The sequence below is a fragment of the Terrapene carolina genome, unplaced genomic scaffold (genome assembly GCF_002925995.2).
Source record: "Terrapene carolina triunguis isolate 2854851 unplaced genomic scaffold, T_m_triunguis-2.0 Scaffold199, whole genome shotgun sequence".
Lineage (NCBI taxonomy): Eukaryota > Metazoa > Chordata > Testudines > Emydidae > Terrapene > Terrapene triunguis.
In genome coordinates this window covers 2710129-2719780 of record NW_020664550.1, presented here as the reverse complement: position 1 = coordinate 2719780, position 9652 = coordinate 2710129, and the positions used below count along the sequence as shown (strand labels likewise).

Here is a 9652-nt window from a genome sequence, read left to right as displayed (position 1 = left end):
GGAATGAAATTGCAAGTATTTTTTGTGAAACACAGGGTCCAATTTCCAAAAGAATTCATCTCCCACTTAGGCACCAAAATAAGTGGCCAGATTTTCAGTGCTGTTTGGAAAATCTGCCCATCAATATCACAGCGGGAGCTGCCGGGTGTGGGCACTTTTAAAAATCTTGCCCATGTTTAAGTACCTAAATGGGAGCTGAGCACTTGCAAATCCACTGCGTGGTGGAAAATACATTTGCATTTGCATGCAGCCCTAATTTTGAGAAGGGACAAGGAAACTAACTTGGACAGATAGAAGAAACCTCCATCCTCCAAACCATTGCTTGAACTGAGCTGAGGTCTAGATGGACCTTCTCACTTATGAGTTTCCATTGGGAAGCAGCAGTGCTGAAATAATGCTAGATTCTGCAGACCCCGATGGTTCAGGTAGTTCTGACAAGCTTCAGAAGAGCAGCCAACCTCTTGGATGCTTCTCTGAACTAGATCTCTTCCATCACCCCTGATATGTCCCCCCGAGATGATGATTCTCTCAATGTATTGGGGGGAAACAATGAAGACACATCTGGAAGAGCAGGCTCATCTCATAAGGTACTGCAGGAACGGAGACGGTGTAGCAGTGACTCAGCACCATGCACACCTGATCTCAGTTATTCCAAAACGGCAGAGGAACTAGTCTAGCTCTCTGTTCTTCAGGAGAAAAGAATTTCCAGGGTATGCGTGTCTCAGTGCAGTGAGTTACGAGTGTCAGTTGCCTGCGTGCCGTTCCACATGCAAACATAGCAGGGAACCATAGAAGTTAGAGATGGGTATCTAGTCCCTTTCCCAAAGGCCAGCACAGGATTGTTCTCTATGCAGGGATTGCCAGACCAGGAGGCCATCCAGTGCAGTAGCCCATGTCTCCAGTAGCAGCTGCTCAGAGAAAGGTGCAAGAACCCTGCAGTGGGCAATTATGGAATCACCTGTCCGTGGGGAAGCTTCTCCCTTGTCCCATCCATAAGAAGTTGGCTTCTAGCCTGAAAGCAGAAGGGATTAGATCCCCTCCCAGCTATGCTCCTAGTCCCTTGGGCCTCACAGCTCTGGTGTCCCCTCCATTTTGGGGGCAAGGCAGTGCTTTCCAGATGGAGGCAAGAGACAGTGACAGCATCAACATGGTACCTGCCAAGACACTGCAGGAAATGCCCCTCTAGGTCCACTCAAGGCCATTCAGGACTAGATATCAAGAGTTAGATGGGGCACTCAGATCCAAGGTGATAAGATGCCCAAGAAATGCCACGGACAGCGAGAGACTGCTGTTCCCTCAGCCACTTCTCCAGCGTTTTGCTCAATCTAGTATTAAGTATCTGGGCAGCAGCCCCCGATTGGAGAGCGAGAGAGAGCGCGCGCGCGCGTGTGTGTGTGTGTGTGTGTCGTTCACCCCACTCCCATCCCCATAAAAATGCAAGAAATGAGCATTGCGCTGGGTAAAACAAAACTCTGCGGAAGGGCACCTGTTGCTACCATCCAGAACCTGCTCTGGTCCAAGAGAATAAAATATCCCGAAGCCTGTCTCCCTTTCTTCTTGTCGTCTCTATGTGCAAACGGATCCCTCCTGTCCCCAGAAAGCATCCAGGCTTCGCCTGGTCACCAACACCAGCCACTTGGGCTCTCCTAACCCCGTCCCCCTGTATCTTTCAGCTAATTCCCTTACTACATGTCCACATACATTGCACAGACCTGCTGTTCCACACCACCCTTCGCCCTGGGAGGTGAAACACTAGTATTTCACAGATACAGCCATGTCCTCTTAATTTTGCAGATCCCATAACCTCTCCCATTTTCTGCCCAGGAGCCTTTTCCTTCCTTGGCTCCTGTTTCCATCTGTCCATCCCAGATGCCCGCTCCTTCCTTCCCGTGGATGCGCATGAGCGTGAGTGGAGAAACGTGGCTGGGCCAGGTTTCCCGGGTGGCTAGCTCCAGAGATGAAAGATGCTAGTAGCCGATCCAGGCCAAGGCCTGGGGAGGTGGAAGGGGTGTGGAGAATGGAGATGGGGTGCTCACGTCAGTGGAGGGCAAGAGCAAGCTCCAACTGCAGCGACGGCTCGGTCCCCGTGCAAAAGCCCCTTCGGGACACGAGCTTTGGGAGACAAATATTTCAGTGCGGGAAGCAAAGGGAAACGCCCCAGCCTCCAGTGAGACACCATCCCCTCGATGAGATATTCCGGCCATGGAACAGCCTGGTGGGTAGCTGCCAGATCCCCTGCCCTGAAGTTCACGCCGGCTGTGGAGTGGGCCCATCTCCCAGACTGCAACAGATCTCACGCAAAACGTCCATCATTGTAGTAGCAGTGATTTACCAGCGCCTCTCTGCCACTCTGTGCTCCAGCAGGCAGCCCACCCACGGCACTTCCTCCTGGGATGGTACACGGCCAGTTGGGGGGACCGGTGCAGAGATAAGGCTCCCGTGTTCTCCTTGGCGACAGGTGCCGACGCACAGCATCTTCGTCCTGGACGATCTCACCGTTGGTTAGTGGCAGGGGTTCGGGGAGAACCGAAAGCGATGAGCGAGGAAAGGTTTGGTTGTCTACTCGGGACGCGCATGTTTGTGTGTTAAAACGTGGCTCCGTGGAACTTCACAGCGTTCACAGCAGCCAGGGCTTGTGCTGGAGGGAGGAGAGGAGAGGAGAGAAGGAGTGAGAAAGCTGAGCCCTCTACCCGCCGGGAAGCGTGGCAGAGCTGCACCTGCTTCACGCCCCAGGGCAGGAACGCTCGGGAGCAAACGGGATTTTTGTCCACTCTTGAAAAAAATAAAATGACCCTTTTTAGGCCTGGTCTGTACTGAGGATTCGACCCAGACACAGTCACCTCAACTGCTGCACAAATGCAAAGCCGGGGTAAGCAGAGAGACGCCACAATCTCCACCTGTGCAAACCAGGGGGCTCTGCACCCCTGCAAACCACACTGCGCTGGGGTATCTATGCCAGGGGTGTGCAGTGCTGCTGCTCCACCTATGGCTAAAATCCCAGGGCAGAAAAGGCTGTTTGGTAACTGGCCACTTTCACCAAAAAGAATTAGGGACGTTTTGGAGGTAATCTAGTACTGGCGACAGGAGCTGGGCCAACAGCCATGGAAAATAGGCTCCACTATTCATCCGCAGAGCAGGTCCAGCACAAGCAGCCTTTCTGCCCGCGCTGCCCTGCTAATGGGCCTCAGCCCAGCCCCGGAGGGCTGTCCCCTAGGGATGGGAGGAGAATTCAGTCTCCATGGCCATTTAGTCCCCAACATCTCTGCTGAGGCTGCTGACAAGTCAGTGCCAGCTCAGTGCTGTGTGTCCACTAGCACCTGCACTGAGAACCCACCAATCTCATCTCACACAGGCCAACACAGCCACCAGATCGTACCAGCTTCCAGTGACTCACTACTGACTTGGCCTGGATTTGAACCTGTTACCTAGAGGCAAAGGGTTTCTGGAGCTCATGCTCATCCTGTCTCCTTGGTTTTTGGCCATCATTCCCAATGTCTGTTATTTACATGGCTTTGTCTATGCAGTGAAAGGAACCAGTCACTCTCGGTGCAGGATGTGTCATTTTTCTTGCCTGTTTTCTCCTCTAATTTGCACCCTTGGCTTTCCGCTGGGGTCACTTCTAATTTACAAGTATCAAAGGGGTAGCCATGTTAGTCTGGATCTGTAAAAGCAGCAAACAGTCCTGTGGCACCTTATAGACTAACAGACGTATAGGAGCATGAGCTTTCGTGGGTGACATCCGAAGCTTTCACATGCATCCGAAGAAGTGGGTATTCACCCACGAAAGCTCATGCTCCTATACGTCTGTTAGTCTATAAGGTGCCACAGGACTCTTTGCTGCTTCTAATTTACAGTGGATCTAAGCGAGGCGAGAATTTGGCCCACAACATCCATGCAATGCATGGCAAAAGTAGGCTTTGGCGTAGCCAGGACCCACTTAGTCCTGGAATGGGCAGAAACCACCTGCTCCCATCCAGCTGGGCTGCATTCTACCAAGTAACCGAGTCCTTAATACAACTTAGCTACACCATTAGCTTTTCCTTTGTGCTCAGAAGGAAATCCTGGAGAAAACTCTTGATCCCGAAGAGGGATGGGGCCAGCTCCTCCACTGGTGGAAAGCAGTGTAGCAGGGTGGATAAAAATCAATGATTTTAAAAATGGACTTTTTAAAAATTTAAATCAATTTTTTAAAAATGTAAATTCAATACATTGTTCTTTTAAAAAATAAATGTATTTAAAATTAAAAGTGAAATTATGAGAACCTACGTTCAGGCCTAAACTTACTATAGAGGATTCAAATAATTTAATTTAAATAAAAAATATAATATTCAAGCAGTGCAAGTTTGCTGCCGAAGTTCTTAGAGAAAGTCAAAGCACTGAACTGGTTGAAGTCACTGGCTAAGCAGCTGGAACCTGAAGTGCAAAACTAGCTTTTGACAGCAGTAGTCTCTTCTGCAGGTGCAGAGATATTATTTTCTTCACTTCAGTTTATTCAGTTAGTTCAGTTCAATGACTAATGCATTCAAAGCTGAGAAACCAACTAGAAATTGAAACAACACGCAACTTTGCTCTCCTCTTCCAGCTATGTCTAAAAACAAGGTGTAAGAGGATCAGATCTACTAGTTCTAAAATCATGATGGACAGTGTGACCAGAAGCAATCAGGGCTATTCACTAACTACAGCTGATGCTTCCTTTGTTTATCAAAACATGTTTTGCATTTAAAACTGATTTATTAAACTTTTTTTCTTACGTATTCGGCACATTCAAGGTACTCTTATTTAACTAATAAAAACATTTTAAAATGTTCTTCTTGTGGCTTTTAAATTGAATTCTAATTTTCCTCCAATTAGCTTGGCACAAATCATGAGTAAAAATGAATCATCATCTAGTACATAAGAAATGCTTCATTCCCCATTTCCTAACATCATAAAAAACTACAATTCTGAATAAACGTATGGTAAGCAATATAACTGCTCAAATAAATGTGTATGGATATAGTGTAACATCCTGGTTAGCAAAAAGAAGTACCAAATTATACCAACCAATGAGAATCAACTTTATAATAAGTAAATAACTGAAAGGTATAAATGCAAAACAAAAATTAAAATTGGTTACTTAAATCAGGGTTTGTTGATTTAAAATCACTGTGATTTAAAATCACTGTGATTTAAATCAATCCACCCTGCAGGACAGTTCCATTGACTTTAGTGGAGCTATGCCAGTTTATCCTAGTGGAGGATCTGACCCAGGGACTCAAAACAAGGTCCTGGACCCTCAGTGTTTCAAGTTCTAAGCCCCTTGTGCTTGTTCCATGGGAGTAGACTGGGCTAACGTGGCAGAGGAGAGTGTTAGCTCGGTGAGAAGCAACGTATGAATGGATGGGAAGAGGAGACTCTTGAGTGAGGTTCTCCCCGTCACCCCTGGAGGCTGAGATGTACAGAGGAGGAGATGAAGTACAATAGAAAAGGTGCTTACTTCATGGTTCAGACACGCATAAAATGGCTGCTGTCGGCGACCCGGGATGACTCAGACGAGAGGGGATTTGTCGGTGGAGTCGGGGAGGCTGGGGAAGAGGGAGGACTCGGGGTGGCACATTGAGCTGGAAACAAGAAATGGAAAAGGACGTGAAGAACACAGCGCTGCAGCTGGCAAGGGGAGAAAGGACAAAGCAGGGAGCAAATTCCAGAGGAAGGCAGAGAGGTTAGAGACGACAGGGGAATATAAAAGAGGAAGGAAGCATGGTCAGAAACAACAGATACACACAAATGGTTCCCCCACAGCATGCACACGTGAGCTCCACACTGGGATCCTCATGGACTTAGGCAAAGATGGGAGGCAGCGCCTATTTGCAGGGAGATGGGCATGGGCCACAGCACCCCATTGCCAGTACAGCCCCCCACAACGCACTGCACGCACCAGGGCTCAGGCGTCTCCTAGTCTGCTCTAGAGCTGGGGCGAGACAGTGCAAAGCTTTTTGACCAGAAAAGGATGGATGACGTTTGTGACAAGTTTTGCAAAAAATGTAGTTTTGAAATTTTTTGACAGAGAAAAAGGGTTAATTTTTTTCATAAGATTTCCCCCCAAACACATCCCTTTCTTCAGCTGGTTCTACTCAAGGCCCCTGCAGAATGCCACTGTTCCATTGAAGATCCTGGGAAACAGGCCCTTCCAGAGAGATGCCCAACCCAACCGCCTCCATCCAACATACACCATATTCTAGTCTGGTCTAGCTACATACACAGTTCCCTTTGCCGTATTATCTGAGCGCCTCACAATATCCCCACAACATTCCTGTCAGGAAGGGCGGCCCTACCCTCACCACTGGGCCATCCTCCCTCTCTTCATGCACAATCCCTTCCATCCAACATCGCTCATCATCTCCACATGCGTTGGAGGCTGCCCCATCTTCCCATCTAGTTTTTGCCGCGTGAGTAATGCTTTGTAGTCACCAGCTGGCTAGCCCAGAAGCAGGGATCTCCAGGCACAGATGTGCTTCAGCGGCAAGAGCTGAGGGTTTGCAGCTTTCAAAAGCTTCACGGTTGAATAGTGCCAATGCAAAAATAAGATGTGTCAGCCCAGGGAGGACAGGTGCAGATCACCAAGCATTGAGAGTAAAAATCTGGTGCGACTCCACTGACATCAATGGGCCAGATCCTCTGCTGGTGTATACTAGTGTAGCTTCACTGACGTCAGTGATTTACACCAGCGGAGGATCTGGCCCACTAGAGTTTCACCGCTGTAAGTGAAAGGAGAACAAGACCCTCTACTGCAGGGATTCTCAGACTGGGGGTTGGGACCCCTCAGGGGGTCACGAGGTTATTACATGGGGGGGGTTGCGAGCTGTCAACCTCCATCCCAAACCCCGCTTTGCCTCCAGCATTTATAATGGTGTTAAATATATAAAAAAGTGTTTTTAATTTATAAGGGGGGGGGTCGCACTGAGAGGCTTGCTATGTGAAAGGGGTCACCAGTACAAAAGTTTGAGAGCCACTGCTCTACTGTCTATTCTCTGCCCTTGTCTGTTCATGGATGACGCCCGTTGAAGTTCACAGAAGTACTATGCATGACCAAGGACAGCATTGAGAGTCAGAGTTCCACCTATTTACCACAGCTGCGGATCTGGCCCATTACATATGTGCATATGGTATAAATACAGGGGCCCCGATTCTGCTCCTACATGCGTGTCATTTCACTGACTTCAGTGGCATTATTCCTGATTTACACAGGGGGGAGAGGAAAGTCACACCCATTGTTATTACTGGAATTGCCGGGGGGAGTCGACAGGACTGATCTACCATGGCGCTACTTCAGTTTTACACTGGTGTAACTCCACTGATTTCAGTACAGGAAAATGGAATAGCCCAGTGGTGGATCTGCCTCTGTGGGCCAGATTCTTAGCTGGTGCAAATGGGCATAGCTCTATCAAAATGATGGGAGTTACCCCAATTTACACCAGCTGAGGATCTTGGCCTATGTACCTATCAATCTTATTTCTAAAGGCCCTTTCACTATATCTCGCCTTTTGCCTACACCCCACTCCTGCCAGGTGCCTTGCCTGGTCATCCCTAACACTTATTTTACCCTGAGTTCAGTCTTCTGCCCTTAATGCAGGTAAATCCATGATCATTAGGAATTGTCCATGTCATTAGTACCCCCCTGGCTTTGGTCTGCCCCTTCTTGACTTAGGCATCTCCTGTGCCTCATTTTTTTACCATGAAACTGCAGTTCTTTGCCTCCTGAGTGCCTTACCGGAGAGCATGCGGCCCAGCCTGGAGGCTTCTGTAGCCAAGGTGCAGGATATCTCTATCCTCTTCTCCTGCTCCTGGAGCTGGGTTTCTGCATCCTGGGGCACGTCCACCTCTCCCTCGCTTAGAGGGATCACATTCTGCAAGCTGCAGCAGAGAGAGTTTGGTGTTACCGCCCCCTTGCCCCCAGAGCGATGGCCCGGCCCGAAATACAGGGTGTGCTCACAAGGATGCAGGATGTGACTGGGCAGAACGACAGGGTGAGCAGGTAGAAGAATAGGTGGACGACATGAATGGGTGGAGGGGAGGGGGAGTGGATGCATGAGTGGAATGGCAGATAGATGGATGTCTGGATGGCCAAGGAATTTAATGAGTTAGTGGGCAAATGAATAGATGAATCAGGTGGCTCCGTGAACGGATAGCTGAGTGAATGGATTTGCAGGTGCACGGAGGGAGGGCGGACAGACAAACAGCGGCTGTAGTGGATGGGTGGAAGGTCAGACACGGGCACGAGAGAGAAGGTACGATGGAGGAGGCGGTGGTGTGGCACAGCCGGTGCTGAAATGGGCACAGAACAGCACCATCACCTGGATTTGGCAATGAGCGTCTTTATCCTTTCCACTTTCTTCTGCTTCTCCTTCATCTCTTCAGGACTTAGTGGGGTGTCCGGTTCCAGCTCAATGTACCGCTCCGGAATGAGGACCTTGTCTGGGGTAGAGAGCTAGAAGGAGGCAAAAGCAGGTTTTAAGTCCAGGGGTCTGAAGGCAACATGGGCATTCTGTAACTGCACGCATAGAGGAGCGCACAGCAGCCAGCATCGGTCCCTTCTCCAGCCCCCAGTCCCTCCTTCAGGGCTCACCCAGCCTGTGCTAGGACACCCATATATCACCAGTTCCTGCTCCAGCAACTCTCTGTAATCCAGAACCAGCACAAAACCCATCCCTGGCCCAGAACCCACATGACACCCACCCTACACTGCATTCTTCTCTGCGCAGTGCCCAGCCTTGGTGTCTGCTCCAGCCCCCAGTCCCAGGCTATAGGACATAAGAGCCCGGGCAAGACAAATGCCTAGAGGGACCTGTCCCTTCAGCCCAGGCACCATTTTCTCCTGCCTGTCCTGGGCCCATGTCATCTCAGAGGTGCTGTCTCCCCCCACCATGTACACGGTCTCCATAGCAACCTGCCCCCATTGCCATCCCTAAGGTGTGTTGCTCCAGTGGGGCCAGGCCTCACCTCCTTACTGATGTCGACATCATAGTGCTGTGGCTCCAGCTCCATCTTGCGTAGCCGGGCGATCTCCTCCCTCGGTGTCTCGTAGACTTTGCCAGAGTCCTCGGTGCGCAGCGCTGCCTCCAGGTCGGAGATGTCCACTTCATGGATGCTGCGGTGTCGGCGCACCTGGAACGGGCCACAGAGCTGCCACCTCAGAGCCAGGACGGTCCGCCAGCAGGGTCACGCCCCTGCTGGCTCATAGAGAGGGTGCGCAGAGCTCACAAATGCAAGAGGTGGCTCAGTCTCGCTGGCCTCTGCCCCCCTTCCTCACTCACTCCTCTAGAAACCCCAGGGTTCGTTCTGTTCGTCCATCCGAGCCCATCACCATAGCCTCAGAGCGACTCCCACACCTCCCTTCCCCTGGCAAGCACTTCCCTATATCCCCATCTCTCACCTCCTTCAAGCACCCCACAATGGGCTTTCCTCACGCCCCACGGGTTTTGCCCTTCATGCCCCCAAACATCTGACTATTGACTCATCACAGGCCCCAGCCTTAGTAATAACTATACCATCTGGTTCTTCTGCAGCACTTTCCATCAGTACATCTCAAAGTGCTTTTCAGAGGAAGACAGTATCATTACCCCCAATTTACAGATGGGGAAACCGAGGCATGGGGAGGAGAAGTGACTCGCCC

General features: G+C 50.1%; 1 protein-coding gene across 2 annotated transcripts in view; it reads right to left on the bottom strand.

The window, feature by feature from the left end:
• Nucleotides 1-1845: 1845 nt before the first annotated feature.
• LOC113404948 (pleckstrin homology domain-containing family A member 6-like) overlaps nucleotides 1846-9652 on the bottom strand; it is a 90505-nt gene continuing 82698 nt past the window's right edge. For both annotated transcript variants that reach the window (XM_026655234.2, XM_026655235.1), the window contains 5 exons: nucleotides 8980-9144; nucleotides 8334-8467; nucleotides 7751-7893; nucleotides 5477-5600; nucleotides 1846-2638 (listed from right to left, as the gene is read on the bottom strand). In XM_026655234.2, coding sequence (XP_026511019.1) covers nucleotides 5485-5600; nucleotides 7751-7893; nucleotides 8334-8467; nucleotides 8980-9144 — 558 coding nt within the window. In that variant the 3' untranslated portion in view covers nucleotides 1846-2638; nucleotides 5477-5484. The remainder of the gene's footprint in view (nucleotides 2639-5476; nucleotides 5601-7750; nucleotides 7894-8333; nucleotides 8468-8979; nucleotides 9145-9652) is intronic.